The 21,038-nt window shown below is 49.4% G+C and overlaps 1 protein-coding gene across 19 annotated transcripts in view; it reads left to right on the top strand.

Annotated features, from left to right (window-relative positions):
- The window catches only part of LOC106746236 (basement membrane-specific heparan sulfate proteoglycan core protein), a 224,661-nt gene that overhangs the window by 149,588 nt on the left and 54,035 nt on the right, over positions 1–21,038 (top strand). For 12 of the 19 annotated variants that reach the window (XM_014622582.1, XM_014622571.1, XM_014622572.1 and 9 more), the window contains 6 exons: positions 1,889–1,996; positions 7,766–7,882; positions 9,960–10,073; positions 10,490–10,603; positions 13,320–13,427; positions 18,589–18,705. In XM_014622582.1, the coding sequence (XP_014478068.1) occupies positions 1,889–1,996; positions 7,766–7,882; positions 9,960–10,073; positions 10,490–10,603; positions 13,320–13,427; positions 18,589–18,705 (678 nt within the window). The remainder of the gene's footprint in view (positions 1–1,888; positions 1,997–7,765; positions 7,883–9,959; positions 10,074–10,489; positions 10,604–13,319; positions 13,428–18,588; positions 18,706–21,038) is intronic. The other 7 variants (XM_014622580.1, XM_014622574.1, XM_014622584.1 and 4 more) reach the window with 4 other exon arrangements.

The following is a 21,038-nucleotide window of genomic DNA, read 5'->3' as shown; positions in this document are numbered from 1 at the left end:
CGTTTCCCTGAGCGAGCGAAGCCGGCCGGCCGGATGATCAGCAAGTGGAAGTGGACGAGCACGCGTCCGGCCTATGAAATCGGAGTCGGTCGCGCGAGCGGGCCGGCGAATGTGTTTATTTGAAATAGGATATAGCCGCGAACGATTGCGCGCGCTCCTGATTTCGAAATCCGATCGAGCGGCCGGGCCGGCGGCTAATGAAAAATTTCCGCCCGCACGGCTGCGGTCTAATGGTCCAGGCGCGCAGCGGAAATCGCGATTGGCTTTGTGATATGCGAGAGGTATCGATAAGGGCGTATGGAGTGATGGTAATGATAATGAATCGCAGATGGAACACGCGGAGAAAATACCATTCTGTCGGTGAGACGCAAATTCTCGTCGTCGAGTTTCCGTTTCTCGCCAGCGACTTTTCACCCGGCCCCTGTTCGGCATCGCGGGAACGGCAGTTTTTCCGGTATACAATAATGAGAGAAGCGGCAGCCGCCGCTCGGGGCACGCTTCCGGAAGAATTTTCGTTTTTCGCCTGGAGGTAATCCGAGTCTCTCGCAAATTGCCGTCGCACGTGGAGGTTGAGCAGCGGCTTGGGAAATTCCTTCGGACTTATCGGACGGGGGATGATTAACCTTCCGAGCGTACACACGTGTTCGACGAATGTCATCGGTGAAAAACTGTGGACGCACACGTGCGTTAGATCATCTCTTCGGCTTGTATTCTCCACACACGCAATAGCTATCAACTGAATATTTACGAGCGTTTGTTTTTTTTTCCACTTTTCTCAATGGTGATGATGAACAAAAAAATTTCACTCGTCTCTGCCTCCGCTTCTTCCCACACTGTCGATTCTCCAAGAACTTACTTCTATCGCCGATTAACTTACGAAGTACTTCGTAATTCATTGATCGCAGCTCTCAAGTACTCCGACTCACTCAGAAGCTTCGAGAGATCGAATAATTAAGAGATCTCGATTCAGTTCAACCGTGCACTCTTACGCGCGGATATAAGCCGTTTAGCACGTGGAATTTCGAACAACGGGCGGCTGAAGAGCCTCCTCCCCCCCGCCGAACGAGAACACGTCTGTACTCTAGGAAGCGCGCCGCGTCATCCGATCTAGGAACCTCTTACCTCGCAACCCTACCCGCGCCACCCCCTTACTGCCGACTTCACCTTTGAAATCTTATCCGCTCCTCTATACGCGGCGCGATCTTCTTAGAATTTATATTAAACATCCGACTCTTCTTCCATTATTGGCTTATTCGTACATCGTTGAGGCGAAGAAACAACCCTCGTGCCGCTCGCCACCCACCGTGTTCTCGCAGCGAGCGCGGAAAGGTTGCGAATCCTCCGCGACGTTCTTCTCTCTCGCGCGAACGTGCGATATCAAGCCGAACCGCGACAGCGCCTTCTCGTTTTAGGTAGAAATTGAATTTTACATGGCGACCAAGTTCTCCCCCCTCCCCACCCCGATTTGCATATTTGGCGGGGAAATATCTCAGCGAAGTCGCGCTAAGAAATTAATTCGTGATGTTCAAAACGCGCATCCGTTCACAAATCCCGAATACATGATCCCAGACGGACGCGCGTAAATTTGGCAGCGACTTTGCTAATCGAGTGTGTGCAAAAGTGTAAAATGTGTAAAAATTGTCTCCCGTGAATCGTTACATATAAGATATTCAATTTATTGTAATCATTGATTAAAATACAAAAGCTTTGTATTTTTACAGACTTTTAAACGTATCTCACAACGAAATCGTACCGAACTATTTTTCCCGAAAGTTTACATGAATTGATTCGAAAACGTAACTTTCAATCTGAGTAGATTGCAACGTTAACGGCCGCCACCATGTGGAGTAATCGTACTAATCAGCAATTCTCTTTTGTATATTTACAGCTTGCTTGTCGACGGAGTTCATGTGCAGAAACGGGCAATGCATCGACAGGAACAAATATTGCAACGGCGTGGAGGATTGCTATGACAATAGCGATGAGCATAACTGTCGTAAGTATTATCTCCATATCTGAGAGACACTCGTTCGCATTCATCGTGCGGTTATTCGCATGCGTACGTATGTAGATTGTCAATGTGTGGGGCCTTGCGATGGTGGTATTGCTCATCGATCGACTTACGGATTTATCTTTTCGAATTCGTAAGCTCTTCTTCCTCGAGCTACTCTGTGCGCCAACTTGCTTAACAATACAACCGTATATTCTCGTACGCTTCACGGCATTCACGAGCGGTCAGTTTTCCCGTACGGGCAGCACGAGACGACTTTCTTCTACTTCGAGGCAATATCGGATACTCTGAAACCTATACTGTGCAGAAAAGTCCGGGAAAATTTCTATGCGGGAGCTAGACGCTCGACGGGCGGTTTTCCAGATGATCGAAAGAAATTCAAACGCGACAGTGATCACCACAGCGCCGTCGTCGTCGCTATCGCGCCGGCACATCGACGCTCCGTATGACGTTGCCGCTCGTACGGGGGGGAGGGATCACAAGCGGAAATAAATTCTGTAACGAGATCGCATAAGCGCGCGAGGCCTGCGTGCCGATAGAGAGGTATCTTCCCGTGGAATCGTCACTAATACCGACGCCCCCGCGTGTACCCGGCATTATTTATCGCCGGCCGGGCATGTCAGATCTGCATGCGACCGCGCCGGAACTAATCGCGAATGCCTCCGCGACGTATTACGATGAGCTCAATAATTATAATAGCTATGACAATAACAATAGCGTGTGCTCGGGGAGAAAAAAGGGTATATAACTGGGAGATAGTTGGAATAACGGTATGTGTGTGTATGTATGGTGTATGTGTTGCGATGATGTCGCTGGTTGTGGTGGTGATAGCGTTTCTCGGCCTTGCGTTTAAGGCCGTTGCACCCATCGCGACATCGGCGTGTTCATCCCTTTCTCCTTGCGCCATCGAGCCCATCTGTCCCACAATCCCCCTTTCTCCAATTACGTCGGTTTATTATTTCCGTCGTCTTCTGCGAAGACACGCGCTTACGAACGTGTGTGCATCGCTAACTACCACTACTACGCCCCGTCGGTCTAATTTTTTCCCTCCTTCCCCCAAGTAGCCCTTTCGTAAACAGGGAGGGATACTTTAAGGCCGGAAGATCGGGGGGATCGTCACGATCACGGGGAGAGAGGGGGGACTCGTACGAAAATTTATAATCGGAGGAGCCTCGATCGAATCGGCCAGCAGATTGTCCTGCGGATCTCGCGGAGGTGGCATTATCCTCCCGTTCATCCGCCTGTTTCGAATCATGACGGGGCCAGAGAAAGAGCACAGAGTCAGACTCGGCTTTGCGGCCGTAGCTCGACGCGAATATTTACTCAGTCAGTTGGTACATGGATTTTACGCGCGACGGTGTTCCATTAGCGGGCGCAACCGTAATGAATAACACACGTTCGACATGGCGCGCCCCACTAACGTGATTACACAATGCTTATGCACGCGCTCGTCTTACGGACGCTATCCGGCCAGAAATGCATCCGACCGGCCGGCACAGGCTGGAGTAAATTCTCGAACTCGTTGCTAGTTCTCGTTACTGGCTGATCGTTCGCTAAAAATGTTGAATCGACCGGACACTGCTCGGATAGAAGTTTAAAAGGCTTTAAAACGAGGGCTGAGGCTAGAATTTGTCTATCGCTTCCGTTTAAATCCTACACAGGAATCAGCTTAATCTGATATAAACTGGATAAAAAGACCAAATCGTCAACGTCCACATAATATTCTTTAGGTATCGCGATGAGATCATATAAATGTCAAATCGAATATTGATTTCCACATGATTTCGACCGGATTTTTTTCATCGACATGTGAACCCGGCGAGATTCGGTTTCTGCCAAGGCGATGACAACGGCGACGATCGTTCCGCGAGCGCACGAGTGTACATCGAAGCCGACCGTCGATAGAAGGAGAATTCTTAATCGTTGCTGCGCGTGATTCGCCGCACGCCTTCATTAACGACGTTAATGCCGTGGGGACGATTGAAAAAAGGTGGGGGAGAGAGGAGAACGTAATAGACGAGAGAGGTGGGGCACGTCCACGCCTGCCGCGGCCTCCGCGAAATCCGGGATGGCCCCGTGTCGAACGAGATTTACTCGCGTTTATTAATCCGCCCTAATAACCGGCCGCAATTTTAATCCGACGTTAATCTCGACGGGCCGTTCGTTGTTGGCCGCACGTCGGCCTTCCCGTCAGCTCTCCGCCCGTACGGAATTTCGCATTTTCACCACTTTAATCTAATTTTGATTCGTGACGGGAAGCACCGAACTCCTCCGCTCACCGAAAACCGGCCCCGAAATCAGCGTCGGTCCGTTCCGCGCGGTTCTGCCGCGCTAAATCTCGCCCGGCTGCGTTTCGTTTTCCCGTCATCGTCGGGACGCCACTTTGACGCGCCGCCGGGCAGCAAAGTGCGCGCTGTTTCGGGAGCTTATTCGCTGGGAATAGCCACGGTGAAATCGTAATCCTGAACTATTCGGGGGGCAGCGTAATGAGATAATTTGACCGGACACGGTCGCTTCGCTCGATAATTGAAGAGTGTAAATAATTGCACGGCCTTGTTGAAAAAATCGTTCTAACTAGGATCTAATTAGGAGATAATGACGCGACGGTGATCGATTTCACCGACCGACGTGTCCCCGTCGTTATGCTCGCCTCGTACAGTGAATAGATAATTCTCGGCCGAAACTTAATTCTTCAAGTTTTACTTGAAAGTGACTTCCCTTACGAAAATCATAAAACTTTGTGCAAATAATCATTTGTTATATCATTAACCGCTTTTTTTAATGAATCTGATCCTTTTCGAGTTTTCGGAGTAACAGCCTAGGCAGCGCAGTGTCCAAAATCGGGGCATAAGATGTCTTAAAAACGACTTAAAAACGTCTTATATTACCTTGAAGACAACTTAAAGATAAGTCTAAAAGATAACTTATGTCCTGACTTTGGACATTTGCGTTGTCTGGAAGTTTTGTCTTTAACATATTCTCGTAAGAGAAAATTGAAATGTACCTCATCGGAGAGGATATTTTGATTTTCGTTAATTACCTCGATTTTAAAATTCCGAGTTTCAGCCGAAAACTTTTACTTCCAAACGTCGGGCTGTGCGCGACGACGAAGAAAATCGAAGTACTCGCTATAATCGAGCGGATTAACGCGACGTCTCCCTCCCGATTAACTCGAGTTTTGCAGTTAAACTGTCAATTCCGCGGATGCAGATTCGCACAGCTGGCGAAGATCTCGCTCGCCGATTATCTTCGGTTCGGGCGAGCGAATCGCCGTGGGCGAGAGAGAGAGAGAGAGAGAGAGAGCTCGTGAACAGATTATTGAACTCGCGGCTCGCTCGTTTGCAATTCAATCGGTTAAACGGGTGAGGCTCCAGGGCAAGCCTTGAACTTAAGATGATGTCGGAAATCGCGGAATCCCCCGTCACTTTGTCAAGCGACCGTCGCGTTCCGCAAAAGCGCAAAATCGCATCGCGGTCCGCTCGTCGATCTCTTGAAACTAATTAGAAACGACGAGACAGCGGGCTTTCGAAGCGTCACGAGGGCGTCGCGCGATTAATTGCGAGTTAACCAGCCGTGGAAAAGCGACGAGTGAATTTTTCATCGTTCGTTCGTTGTCGCTCGATTCGTCGAGGACAATTAACGGGCGCAACGGAATCTTCGTGATTATTCTATGGCGCCATTTCATCCGACAGCGCAGTCGCGAATTATTTATGACGGCGGCGGTTTCNTTTCATTTTTTTCCCCCCCCCCCCCCACCTTGTTATTCCTCGGCTCGATTGCGCTTTCGATCGTGCGCGCGACCGAAGTAGACGATTAATTTTTCCGCGCGACTGAAGTGCTTCGCCGATGAATATTCCGACAGGCGGGCTCCGATCGAGATCGCGCAAAACTAATCAAATGAAACCGTCAGTATGAGATTTGTATTAACCACTTTCCGATCTCTATCTCTCTCGCGTAATCTAATTGTCTGATTGTCTGATTTGATTATTAGCCCAACTCGAGTCGAAATTTTCGCCCCATGTCAAATCTTGAATTATACAATACAGGTAGGAGTTCAGATCCCGGATAATAGTAAGATATAAACCTCCTTAAATTTGTAGAATTAAAGGTTCAAAAGGGAAAGAAAGAAATCTCACGTCGAAGTAGGCTTTTATTCATCTCTGAGCGATTTAATAGGCTATTCTTAAAGGCGTCAAAGTACAAGTAGCATTCGAATTTCGATTCGGAAACTCTCCGTTCCTTCTTCCTTCCTTCTTCTTCGCGTCGACGACCGAGTTCTCAGGTATTCTTCTGGCAAGTGGCTCCCTCGCTTCTACTCGTAATGGACTTTCTGCTTCGCTCGACCCTGTGTCGTTCCCTGTGAACTCGTATGACTCACCTTGTGTGTTCCCAGTGTGCCCGCGCTGTATTCGTGCAATGGCAGCGATCATCAACGTGACTAATTCCGAAAGCAACTGTTGATCGTCACGCATTGTCCATCCGCGACACGACCGCGTCGAATTCCCCGTTGGTTCTTCGATCGGTTAAGTAATTGCCGCCGTAAACGGTAATTAGAGCACGGTAGGGCTACGACGATCGACCGTAACTCCTTGTTCATTTATAATCTCTTCTGTGAAATTTCCTCAAATGCGTGCTAATTAATGGCCCGGTCGCTGCGTGGACGCGCTTAACGCGTCTACGCTCGGCCGCTAGTTAATTCTTCGGCAGCTTCTTCCTGCACGCCTCTTCTTTCACACTTCCGTTACGTCATCGCGCGTCTGTTTTCCTCAACTGCATCTTCATGCATTTTCTGCAGCAAGCGCAAAAACAAAAGCGTATATCTTGTATGTATAATTTATAGTAAATACAAAACACAAATATATAACTTATTTATGAGATATATGAATATGTAACGTGCGGGAATATCACGTTTATACGGACAATATAATTATTAAACATTAAAATTACATGTTGAGAAAGGTATTTGCTACACTTGAAATATTCTTCCGCATGATATAATTTAAAGTGAGATATGAGGCAGTAAAGCGCAACATCGTACTTTCAATGGCCGCATCAAGAGAGCCGCTCAAAAATTTCATATTTGTTACGCAAAATTACATTCCTGTATTGCACTACTTAAATGTTAATTTGACACAAAGTTTAAGTAAACATATATCGGGTGAGTGCAAAAGTTCGTGTTCGATTCCAATAGATTGCTACGAAAAAATGACATATTCAACGGTGATTTGAGCAAAAGATTTGTCTGTTTTGATTTACATTATAAAAAAGGACGATAAAAACGACTACCCGATTTACAATTACTTCCGTCAATGCGCGTCCACAAAATTTGCAAGCGAAAAAGGAAGATGCCGGTAAATTGCAGGAAGATGCAGTCGAATGGATTAAGTTGACGTTGCTTCTTCAGCTCTCCATTCGCGTACGGAGGAGCCTAATTCAATAGAAGGTTATCCGTTCTTAAACGTAGGGAATGCAACTTAATCCACTCGCCGGTGAACCGTTGTTGTCGCGATCACTGCGTTTCTTCGACATCCGTGTTTATCTCTTTCTCTCTTTCTCTCCCTCTCTCTCTTTCTATGTGTGTGTTACGTTTGTTCGACAGTTCAATGTTTAATCTACGTGAACGCAGTAAACGCCATTCTCAGCTACAGTGTGTATGTACATACCATTTCTCGAATTGACCTGCGTCAGCCGGGTCGTCCTGCCGTTCTCGGCGCCATAAATCTTCCCAGATTAGCCGGAATGCCATTCTTACAGAGTGCAGGGATGACCAATTCGAATGCACGGCTGGTTTTTGCGTGCCTTTATCACGACGATGTGACGGAGTCACGGACTGTATCGGTGGAAGGGACGAACAAAATTGTCTGAACATGAGTACGAATTGTCACTGTTTGCTACAACTCAGCCGCCACACTCGCCCAAGGCAATATATGCAAATCGGCTGCTCGCGTTGGAATCTGAACCGGATCGCGTACGCGTGACTGGATTTTAAGCTTAACGCGTGCAAAAACTTGTTTGCAACATGTACATATTTCACCCTTCTTAAGTAATATAAACGTCATATATATTTCTTTTTACGCAGTTCCGGAGGACAAACTGCATGTATCAATATATGTCGCACGGGCAAATATATGTGAATTGACGACAAGATTCCAACGCCGGTAATTACGGGAACGCAAGGCTCGGCCGAGAAGTTTAACACTTTCGCTACCGGCGTTGACTTAGGAAATTTCCTTCACCCCTCCCTCAACAGGTCACTCGATATGTACTTTCTTTTTTATGTAATTGTTTAAGAAACAGGCTCAGTCTGTTCACATATAAAGAAAAGTTACACAGGTGTAACGCTAATTTCCCAAAGATCGGTGCTTCACACATCGAGAGAAATCATTCTGAAGGAGAGACAGCAAATTTCAATGTTGTCGCAGCAAATAAATAAGCATACTGAATGTTTCTCAAACATACCATCCGATCCATATTTTAGGAGTCGATTTTTTCGATCATTACCATGAAGTCCGTACAGACTATTTTTTATAAAACGATCTCGAAAAACAATTTCTAAAATATTGGACGGATTTAAAAAGCACCCTCGTATATACGTTTATTTCCTACGACAGTATAAAATTTGCTGGGCTTCGAAATCACTTTTCTCCGTGCACATAATGGCAGCGAAATGTGTTAAACGACTCGCGGTGGTCCGTTGAAAACAAAGAAGAAAAAAAAGGAAAACGTCATCGTACGCTTTTGGCAAGGCGCTTCGCCTCTCTATTGTCATTTTTTTCTGTCGAATTGAAATTTTATAATCGTGAAAATTGGACTCGATTGAATTTCGAAAGGCATCCGGTCTCGTGTTCCCGCGTTTGCACGATTCCGCGTCGCGCAAATATACGCGCACGCTCGCACGTACACACGCACACACGACAGGACACCGCAACAGCTGAACGAGCGAGAGGTAGGTACGAATTCTCTACTGGCGTCTTGGAATAAGGCGGATAAGGTGGATACCGTGGAGCACGCGCGCGAATTCTTATCCTGCGTGAACGGTGGTTTGCACGCAGCATGAGGTTTGACTGACAATTTTTAACCCATCTCGGAATAAAACGCATGACAATTCACGCACGACTCCGGTGTCATGACATAGCGAAGTTGCTGCGCGCAGAAGAGAAGACTCGCCGGCGTGTACACGGTAATTCTTCTGCCATTATTCGCTTACACTGCGGGACAAATTTTCGGTATTTGCAACAGTAACACCGATCACCGTGTTGTGTACCGTCGTATCGATTCGAAAAACCTTCGTCGCGACAGAGCGTCATTTGGAAAACTCAACGGTGAGACACTTTCCTGTTTGATTTAACTCTAACGGCGAACGGAGCGGGCGAAAAGCTATACATTTAGAACGATGTAAAGCTTTAATCAGCTTCATCGATTTTCCCTCCTCCCGCCAGCATATCTGGTCACACATTTTCGAGTAGTCTCGACGCAATGAATATCCAAAGTCACCAACACGGGCGTCGCCGATAGACGAGTAACGCACACGTATATTTACTATGGGTCAAGTGGACTTCTGCAAACAGCTGCCGTTTTTAATTAACTAAAGCGGGCCATCGAATATTTTCAAATACACGATGCGCGTATCGCGCGTACTGATTACCGATATCGCGTAAACTGCATATATTCCGACGACAACCGGTTCAAATAGCAGCGATAATTCGAAAAAAAAATACAAAAACCATTCAGTACTGGTCTTTCGATACTTTTTTTTTACCCGACGGAAAATAGAAACCCCCTTTTGCCGAGTCGAAAAATCGCGCGTCACCGGCGAGAGCGCCGCCATCGGCAATAACGGTTATTTGTTCCGCGCATTTCTTTATCAGTTTATCCACTTTTCTACTTGTTATTATTTATGTGTATTTTTATTTCATTTCCCTTCTCTTTTTTGTTCCTTTTCCAATAGCACGATGCCGGCCGGACGAGTTCGAGTGCGACAACGGCTCGTGCGTCAGCCAGAACGCAAGATGCGACGGACGAAACGATTGTTACGATCATTCCGACGAGTACAATTGCAGCGGTATATTATTTCTTTCTTTCCCAAACCGCGTCGGGTTTCTTTCTTTTCGTTAAATATGTCTCTTGTGTTTCTCTCGCGACTGCGGTGCGTTCATGTTGCGAATAATTCATCGAAACGTACATTTGCTTCTCCACGTGGAATCATAATTATTAACGTGCTCTTTAATAATCAAACTTGATCATTCAAACTTAACGATCTTTAGTAATTTATATATCTTGATAATCATTAATAATCCGATTATTCAAATTTAATAATCTCTAATAATCAGATTCGATATCTAATTTTTATCTTTTCGTAAAGAACGTCATCATCACAGGAACGAATCATGGGTTCGTCATTTTGTTCGAAGGCGTTGCACATTTTTGCAAATTCCACGAGCGAGTTCTCCATCTCACGCATTTTATCGTTGTTCTCAGTGACCACCTGTAGCGGGGATCAGTACCGGTGTATGGACGGTACCTGCCTGAGTATTGACAAACGCTGCAACGGACTCCCCGACTGCCGCAGCGGCGAAGACGAGATCCAGTGCGGTAAGCTAGCTACCTCGGTTTACCTCCCCTCCTCGATTACGAGCCGATTCGAGCGATTAACACTCGCCAAATCGCAAGTCGGGACACGGGATCCCCGACGGGGATCTTAACGAACATGACAATTTCACAGCGGAGTCCGATCGATTTTTTTCGATCAACAACAACGACACGCGTCGTCGGCGCGAATCGCCACGCTGAGCGATTTTATTCACGAACAATCGCCGAGATCGAACTTTTGCAACGACGACTCTCCGTCGCCGCCCGGTGATAAACGGCCGCGATAAACTTATGCCGATGCTCTTTCCCGAGTGTCGATTACTCGACGCAATTATTCACGAGCTATCGAGAGGGGCGCTTCGAACAAGCGCGACTAACTGCGCCTGCGGAGTTCAACGATTTGCAAGCACGTCGGACGAGCGGATAAAAAAATCATGCTGGCGATCTCGCTCGAATCCGAGAGGAAAAACGCCTACGGCTTAAGATACTTCGCTGCGCTTCGTTTTGTTTAGTGATTACCGGATCGTCGAGTCATTCTCGGTTTTCGGGGAAAGAGAAGAAGACGACGCTCGTCGCGCTTTACCCGCGACGTTCGGATAAATCGCTCGTTGCGAGGACGAAATTCGCGAGAACGGGAATCGAGACACACGGATTACAGTGTCGGCAGTCCGAAAGACCGGCCTCGCTACGCCGTAACGCGCAAACTTAATTTCCCCTCCCGGCACGCTCCGCGTGACTTTCGATTTACGATTTTCCACGCTGACCGAACTTTACGCCGGCCGGCGCGCGCGCGCGCACCGTAATCGCAAATAACGTCTTTCCCCGAAAATAGTTTAGCCCGGTGCCCCGTTGCACCTCGCCCGATCCCGGTTGCTTTTATTGCGATCTAAAGTAAAGAGCGCGAGGTCGTTCGTGCGCGAAGAAAGCGAAAAACGCCGGGTGAACTTTCAGCCGCCCCCTCCGTGTGTGTAAACGTAAATCGTCGGGTACGTTGCGTAATTTACATACGTTTCCTATTTACCGAGAACAACGCTCCCTCCGTCTCGTTAACCCAACTTGATGTCGAAAGGACGGATTTTCGAGCAAACTGGGCTCGACGTCCTTTCGAACGGTGTAGCCAACACGAAAATCCAAGACAACGGCGATCCGCCGATCGAAGAAGGACGAGTTAATCGAGACGATCCAGCGGTTAGCGCGTCCTTCGCAAAAATGTACAGACATCTGTCATCGGGGGTCGATGACGGATGCAGACGCCGCGACTACCGGATCGTTTCATCCTTGTTTAACTCGATCTCTCGACCGAGCGTGTGCTCGGGCCGGCGTCTTCGCATCGTAAATTTCCCCGTTACATTTCCCACGCTCTCACGCACTAACCTCGACCAACGCAGCGCAGCTCGAAATATCCTTCATCCAGGTAATGGCCCGAATGGTCCGTTTCTACCGTCCAGGCGATACATCAGGTTTTCTGTACGGGGCGCCGATCCGCGCCGATCAGTTGCTCAGGCCGGTATTCATAATCAGATCTTACGTTTGGAATCGTCTCAAGGCTCGGCAGCCATATTGATTTTGCGATAATCGATAATCGAGAAGTGATGATCGATTATCGCAATCGGTTATCGATACGGACGGCGAGAATATCGTGCAACAAATATAGCAAGTTTCTTACGTTATATAGCTTTGTATTTTTTATTTTGCCCGGAAAACAAAAAATGATTTTGTAATCTTGAAATCTGCAAAATGTGCGGAAAACCGAAATGTTTGGCCGATATGTTGCATGGAATCGTAAAATAATTCTTGAAATAAATAATAATCATATTTCAGCCATTTCTCAGCTGTTACGGGCGCCTGAGTACGGCTGAAAGATGACCCGTTATTTCAAGGATTATTTTGCGATTCTACGTGACTTGTCGGTTAGATATCTTAGCTTTCCGCACATTCTACTGGTTTCACGATCACGAAATCATCACGTGTTTTCCGGGGAAAATGAAAAAAATAAGGCTATATAACGCAAGAAACTTACTGCATGTATCATTTCTCGCCTATGACATCACAAAACCAATACTGCTGGCGGAGGAAGCCGCTTAGGTCCTTTAAGGTCATCTTCAGATGCCTCGTAGCTAATGAAATGAGCCATACAGCATCTGAAGATAATCTTAAAACGATCTTAAATATACGACTTGACTATGAATATCGCCTTTAGTGTCACATCGTGAGTGTGTGACTTCTCAATCGTTGTTTCCTTAAAGGTGCGTGTACGTCGAGCGAATTCCCTTATCAGACATAAAATTAGTTTCGAAATTTATTAGAGAAAAAAAAAAGAAAAAGTGTCGCAACCTTTTCGTGACTGATCGCACACAAGTGAATCACAGCTGAGGAAAACGAGACGTCCAGCGAGACAGCGCCAAGGCGAACGTGCATTCATATTCGATGTTCCGTTAATTATCCGTTCTTTCTGGCTGTGTGCACGCGCCTTAATACTCACACACCCGGTTCCCTGCCGGTTCGGCACGCCTTTTGGACGGAAGATACGGAGGAGAGTGTAAAGAAAGGGGGTTGCTTGAGAGCCGCGTGCAACGGCTTGAGATGCGGAGGGTTGCTCGCGCGAATGATCCTCCCTCTCTCTCTCGAGGAGAGAGAAGAGGGCGGGAAACGCGGCTGACGCGGCTCAGCGGGCTCGATGCATCTTTAAAACGCGCATGAGTGTGGTGTATGGAAGCAGGTTGCGGAGAGGCCGAGTTTCGCTGCACGGACGGCCGCTGCATCGGCTACGAGTTGCAGTGCAACGGGGTGAACGAGTGCTCCGATGGCTCTGATGAGAGGGACTGCGGTAATTATAACATTCCACCAAGTCTCACATCTGACACATCGCACGCGCGCGCACACTCACACACATACACATACACACACACTCGCTCACTCACTCACCGGCTATCATCCCCCTTTCGCCCGTAACTACGCGCGACTCGCGCGCGCTCGGTATTCGCGGTTGATCGCGCGTATGCGAGGAAAACGAAAACGGCCGATGAACGTCAGAACGTCGTTCTCAACCGTTATTCGTTCGAACGTCATTCATTTATCACACACATTTGCGCATCGTGGACCCTCGCGACGTGTCGAGTACTAAAAGCAGTTTTTCCGCGTGACGTTTCAACGTGACAGACGACAGTTCGCGATCAGCGAAGGAGGAGGTCGGCCGGATTCGGAGAGAATCTCGAGCAGTCTTCCGGTCTTCCAAAAGACGGCAAGTCACGAACGGGCTTCTCTCTCTCGCCGGTGCTCTCTCACACGTGACGGCTGAAATGCGCGACGGTGAGAAGCCGCACGGTAGTCTGAAAAATCTGCGATCTCGGAAAAACCAGCCGCCGAGGAACGACGTTCCCCCATTTGTATTCGACTCTCCGCCGCGAGAGATCCGTCTTTGATCGCGCTTAACCACGAAATCATGCGTCCACCGTAGAGAGACAGCCGTGGCGAAACTTTCGTAACGCCGGGAACTCGGTCGCACCGGTGTCGTCGGCTTCCGTCGGCGAGAGAGGGAGCACGTCGCGACCACCCGCGGCCACAGACAGCACCTATCGACTCGTCGACGAGTCGTCCGTGACGATCGGCGACTCGATCGCGGAGACGTTCCCGGAGGAGGCTCTGCGACGACGAGTCATCCCGGACTCCTTGCTGCGCAACCCCGCGGCCTACCTGACGAGAATCGCGGCCGAACGGGCCGACGACTCGTCCGCGCGACACGAGTCGAATCGACATCGTGGATTCCGCGCGAAGAGTCGTCGCCGCGGAAACGTCACGACTCATCGCCCGGGTGCACCCGAACGACCCAGGTTGTCGGATGACTTGGCGAAGTCCGCGATTCAATGGAAGCGGAACAACGATTCGCCGAGGAGCGCGCAAGCCGGTCGCCGGACTGACGAAACGCGACCGGCGGGAAGCGCGCCGAAAGGATCCAACGCAACGACGATGGGGCTCTTCGGGTCCCCGAGGAATCGGAATATGCAGGGAAATAACGGCCGGTCGAAGGCGAACAATCGACATGGAAAAGCTAAGAAAACGACGAAGACGAGGTCGCGACAGGCGCACAGAGGAAGGAAGGTGCCGAAGAAGGTGAACGCTTCGGACGGAGGCAACAAGAAAGGTATCTGCGCGGGGAAGAATCTTCCGACGGCGCGGCTCCCTGACGACGGGACGTCCGAGTCCTTCGCTGAGATCTCACTGAGTCCGGCCGAAACTTCGTCGACAGCGGCGCGTGTCGTGCCGGAAACAACGGACGGATCGTCCGGGAGCTGGGAGGATACGGGGGAAAGAAGGGGAGCCGCGACGATTAATTCCGACGGTCCGTCGTTCCGCTCGAAGGCGCAACCGGTGTCGTCTGCGCGGCGAACTTACGAGACGGGGAGCAACGAATCGGACAGCTGGGGGGACTTTTTCGGCTACAGGACGAAGAAGAATGGTAAAATTTGGTCTTATTATGTTAAACATCTGAGGCAGACGACGACGACGACTGCGAACGAAATCGGTGAGTACAACCTGGCGAGCGGCAAGTACGATCGGGGCACGCGAGAGGAAACGACGATTGACGCGGGGATCGCGTTGACGAAACTCAACGAGGACTATTACCGTTCCGTGAAGACGGAGAATTTAATATACGAGTCGGACTCCCCGCGCGTGCAACTTCGTCGTTACTTTCCGGAAGTCAGCTGGATCGGCAATGATATCGACGGAGGAGCGTCGACGGATCGTCCTATTTCGAGGGGGAACTCGAACGATCCGAGGCAAGGCTGGAGACACCGCAGCGTGGAGCCGAACGCCGCTCTAGAGACGCTCGACGAGGCCGACGACATCATTCCGACGAACGGCAGGATCGACTCCGGATTGTTGAGCTCCGACGAAACGACGACCGAGTCGACGACCGATTTCGCACGCACGACGCCCTCGAGCGACTCCTCGCCGGAGTCCGAGGAGGAGGAATTGAGGCGTGACTTCGGCGTCTTGTTAAATTACACGGGAGAGCCGTCGAATACAGAGATCTCGTCCCCGGGCAGGGATGAATCCGAGAAGAAGCCCACCGAAAAGCCCAACAAACGGTACAAGGAGCGCCATAATGATCGCCGGAACAATAGGCCCAGGAAACGGAACAAGAATCGCAACGGGAGGCGCAGGAGGAAACCAACGACCGTGGCGACGACGAGCGTTGAATACGAGCGCAACGACGGCTCGAGCACCGGGTATTCCAGGGACGAGATCGCGACGGAGGATTTCGAGGATCGACTCATCAACGACGTGGACGAGGCCGTCACGGTGAGAGCCGGCAGCGAAGGAAGAATCCAGTCAACCGAGGTAACGAGCGCAGAATGCGATGTCCCCTCCAGCTCATCGACCACGTCCGTCAGGAGATGCCCGGAGAAGCGGACCACCGAGAGCGGTGTATTCTTCGACCGGTCACCGGATTACGGGGAATCGACGAGCGAAGACTGCGCAGAAGATGCCGACGGGCCGACCCGAACTGCGGGCTGCGAGAATTCTTCCGCAGCCGGCGAAGCATCGACTCCCGCCTCGACCTGGGCAAGCGCAGGGACCGTCACCGGAGATCGAGGGAGCTCCGTGACCGACGAGGACGACGAAGAGTCGAGTCGGGGGGGCACCACGCAGCCTACGATGAGCGGCACCGTGCACAGCATCTCGGATTTCAGCAGCGAGGAGGAAGACGAGGCGACGGGAGCATCGATTTTCAACGAGGGCGAGGAGCCGAGCCGAGCGGCGACGCCGGCCCCGGAGGACTACGAGGTCGACAACTGCGACGAGAGCCAGCACGCCTGCGACAATTACACGTGCATCGAGGAGGACAGGGTCTGCGACGGCGTCGTCGACTGCCTGAGCGCCAACGACGAGATCGACTGCGATTATATATACGTCAAGAGATGGGAAGAGCATCTGCGAGTCAACGGAGGCGGTTCCCAGCGGTCGAGGAACGCGACGACGGACGACGACGTCTGCAGCCGCTTCGAGCATCCCTGCGACGGCGGCTGCTTAAACACGCTCAGCGTCTGCGACGGCCGGTGGGACTGCGCGGACGGTAGCGACGAAGAGTTTTGCGAGGGCGTCGAAGGTATAGAAAAAAAGGGCGAAATCGAGCGGCGACACCTCGTGTCCACCGTCTCAGCTGTAAAGTTTCTTCGCCTGGACACGAGGGTTGGGATGGACAAGCAAGTCATTTCTTCTCAGGACTCTTCGCCCGCTTCTCCTCTTCGCTGTACAGAAAGTGGCTTCCCCAGAGACGGGCTCCCCGACGCGCGAGATCTGTCGCGGGACGGAGCTGAGGAACGTCTCATCTTCGGCTAACTTGAACGGCTTCGTTTCTCTGTGTCTGATGCTGCAGGTTCGCCGCCGAGAGGCGAACATGGACGATCGGAGAGCCGTTGCTCGCGTAACGCTTTGGGAAACGAGCGCGATAACAAAAGAGTTTCGCGAGACTCACGCGGGGGTTTTGCGTTTAATGCGAAAATGCACGTGTGTTACACTGTGTATCGTCCATCTCTCTGCTGTAAAAATACCACCTGGGGCAGACGGCCAGGGGGATCCTGGTGACTCTCTCGAATGAAACGCGAGACGGCGGAAGACGATCACTTTTTAACCTTTCGACCGGAACTCCTCCGCGAAACTCGTCGCATTAGGCTCGCCTGAGATTTTCGGCGCCCGGGGGAGGATTTGCAGCTGGCGAAGTTGCCGAGATCGGTAGCGATTGATCGATCGTCGCGTCGATCATATGCACACACACACAGAGAAAGATATATGTTATGTACGAGTAAACGTTTTTCGCTTCAAGTAAGTTAATGTATTTGCGATAATGAGCTTTACTCAAATTTGCGTATTTTAAAACTGTTATCAAGACAATATTCTTCATTGAAGGCAACCACCGCTCAAAAGGAATTAAAATACATCGAGCGAAGATTTTTCTTAACAATAGAACGATATTTTTCTGCGTGTATGCCGCGAACGTGCGATCAATCGTCCGTATCTTCGTGTATTCGCCGATCGCGCGTCACCGACGGCAAATTGCAAATCCTCCGCACGGGTGCAGGAAGATCCTCTCATTCCATCGATTCCTCCTGCCATTGGCATCATCGTCGAGTCACGCGCAGGTTGTTCTCTCACTTCTCTCCCGCAAGGATACAGAAAAGACCGTTCCATCCTGTCGTATAAATCATGTGCGCGAGTAATTCCAACGGCATTCTCGGTATTCACTTCCGGCGATGACGACGACACTATTCTTACTCACTACCCGACACACTGTACATAAGCTGCGAATACACCAGAGTGAAGGAGAAGACGGAGGAACACGAGATCGAATAGAAACTCGAGGCCTCCTCTCTCTTTTTTCTCCTTCTTTTCCGATGACTCGAGTCTCGTGTTCCTGCCTCCTCCCGTAGCCGGGATAATCCTAATCACTTCTAAAGGGCTTCCTCACGACGCTTTAAATGTTAGACAAGCTTCGAGAAAGTATCCTGTGTAAAAAGTTCCTCGATCGCGGAGAAACCGCGCGATTCGCCGCGGGAAACGCTTTCCATGTACAAACCGACGGCGCCCTCCGTCGTGCCTAAAACTGCTTTAAATGTCTTTCATCGTGTGTTCATAGCTTGTACATAACTTCGACCTCGAACTCGTCCGTCTCGATCGCCTCGGTTGCGAAGAAATTCTCCCTCGCATCGTTATCGATCGTTGTTTTTCCTTGATCATTCGAAGCTTCTCGAAGATACATCGCTTCCAGCGCGCACGATCGTTGTAATTTCTACGTGAAATCGCGCGACTCGAAGCTGTTTGAATTTCGAACGTCGCCCGAAATGAATCATCAAACATCATTTCGGCGGCGTTCTTAATTTCCGAATTCCGGGCGAACCCTCGGGAGATCTCCGCGGCGACCGAACGGCGAGACGCGAGCGTTGATCAGGAGGGGTCTTTGTTTTTGCCGGGTGGCAACCCTGTAGGTTTGGCCCCGTGCCCTTCTATGGACTTCACCTGCGGCGATGGTTCCTGCATACCGAAGAGCTCGGTCTGCGATGGATTCGACGACTGCCCCAGGGCAGAAGACGAGCTTCATTGCGGTACATAACCACGTACATACCTTTCACGCTGCGGCGCGGCGGCGAGAAGAGAGAAAGGGAGGGAGAGAGAGAGAACGACTCCGTGACGTAACGTCAATCGATGTTATTTTGATGTTTAACGCAATTGGAGCCTGAAAAAAAAAGAGAGAGAGAGGGACGTTTCATCGGTGAAACATAATATTTTTGTTGTGTTTCACCGTCGGTATCGTTGCGCGATTCGTACGATAACAAGTGGCGCGATGGAATTTTAACTGCGTACGCACTGGTGTCGGACGCTCGCTATGTGCGCTATGGCGTTATGTAGCGTTTTATTTCTAGGAGGCCGTTCGTCCGCGTGAGTATAACGTATGCGCGTCATTGCGTAATAACGAACCGATCGCATCTCGCTTCGGAAGAGTCGCGAGACTCATCCGAGATACTCTCTCTCTCTCTTCCTCGCCGCCGCCTCCAAAGTTCCCGCTTTGTAGCTTACGTCCGATACAACGCTTGCCATTGAATTAATCGCTTAATCGTTTCGCCCCAGTGGCTCCATCGCGGACACGACTAGCTCCACGTTGATCAGAACCCTAATTACAGAAGCCACTTTAAATCTGGACTCTGCGCCAACGCGACCGCGGCCAGTGATTTTAATTGCAGGATTTGCAGAGCCCGAGCTCGAGGTGAAAGTAAATCGCGTTTCGCTCGATAAATTAATCCCCGCGCGTATATACCGACGATTCAGGGATTCGCGCATAGTGGCAAAAATGTTATCGACTCATCATAATTGACATCAACAAGGATGCTTGTTGTACAATCGGAAGAGAATTCGATCGAAAATTGACGAAGACGCGAAACGCAAGCCTGCATTTAAAATCGCATGTCGTTTAGATAACTTTATAACAAACGTGTGCTTTTTGTGTTTTCACAACTCCCCCACAAGATATAAATGCTGTAAAATATTTGCATCGATGTACAAAGTATCCCATAACTGACGATGCAAGAGGGATGATTCTTCGTGAAGAAGTAAGTCGACGGTGTTGGGTCGGAAATGTTTTCACGGGGAGGTTTGTTGTGATAAAAATTTACCTCAAAGATTGACAAGTTACACGTCTTTCCGTTCTGTTTTCAGCATTCGAAAGCGCTTTTGTAAATTTTTAGAACCGATGTAAAATTCATGTATTTTTATTCGTATTTTCACAGCCATCGTTTCGACGAATTTATCAGCGATATCGCAAAAACCGTCTGTAAATCACACCTGGGCTTAACAAAGAGATGGGAGGATATTGTTAATTAGTTAATCATCAATATCAATTTCCTCGGCAGCGGAATTCCGTGCGAGACGATTTTACCGCGCAATTTTCGACTAATTTTATCACAGGGAGTCAACCCTTTTCCCCGATCGGTATCGCGAGTTACGGGACACCCCGTGCAAAATGAACGTAATTTTTTGATACGATATCCTGCGATTAATTCACGATGTAATTTAATAACTATCGTTGCAGGATAACTTACGGGATACTTTTTTCCGAACGGTTTGATATATTTTAACGCGCGTTGTGTATATGCGTGCGTGTGTGTATCTGTGTGTATGTGTGTAATCCATTCGCGAGCTATGTTTCATTTGAGCGACGCCACCACCCTGTCGGGTATCGCGGAAATATTATTTTCATACGCATCTCGAATGTACCGCGGAGAACATGATTCCTTCCGCGAAGCTCGATTCTAAATATACCGGAATCGTCCGTCCGCCCTGGCAAACAGCCCCGTAATAGCGTACCATTACGCACGTTTATGGGGAAGCTAATAATCGTGTGTCCTCCCTTCGCAAAACGCAATAGTCGACCCCCGCCGGCAGTGCGGGGAAGCACAGCTGTGGTTGTTACCGTCACGACACATTTTTCGCGCGGTGCACGCGACGTCGTAATCCGCATTAACTAATATGCAGCGAGTTATTTTTCACGAGCACACACACATTTCAAATCCGAATCAATGCACCGAATGGCTCGTGCGTGTACGTTTTCGCGTACGCGAGATGATTTCCAAACGCACCCCCAATTCCCAGCTCCAAACTGTGTAATCACCAGTTGATACTCCCGTCGTCCAAAAGCAGCTTTTCGCTTTCACAATGTGATAACAGCAGAAGCTATCAAATGAAATAGATTACCCCTCCCCCCTCCCCTTCAGAGAAAGAGGATAACAGGCGAAAACAAAAGCGACGACTACCGTAAACGTTTGGAAGTGTGTGTGTGTAGCTTTCGCTTCGACACACACACACACACATACATATATATGTACACACTATGTATACATATGCATATATATACATTTATTATATATATATATATATATATATA

The sequence above is a fragment of the Dinoponera quadriceps genome, unplaced genomic scaffold, assembly GCF_001313825.1.
Source record: "Dinoponera quadriceps isolate SergipeBrazil2010 unplaced genomic scaffold, ASM131382v1 scaffold566, whole genome shotgun sequence".
NCBI classification, from domain to species: Eukaryota; Metazoa; Arthropoda; class Insecta; order Hymenoptera; family Formicidae; genus Dinoponera; species Dinoponera quadriceps.
Note: the sequence above shows the minus strand (reverse complement) of the source record. Positions and strands in the feature narration are given on the sequence as shown.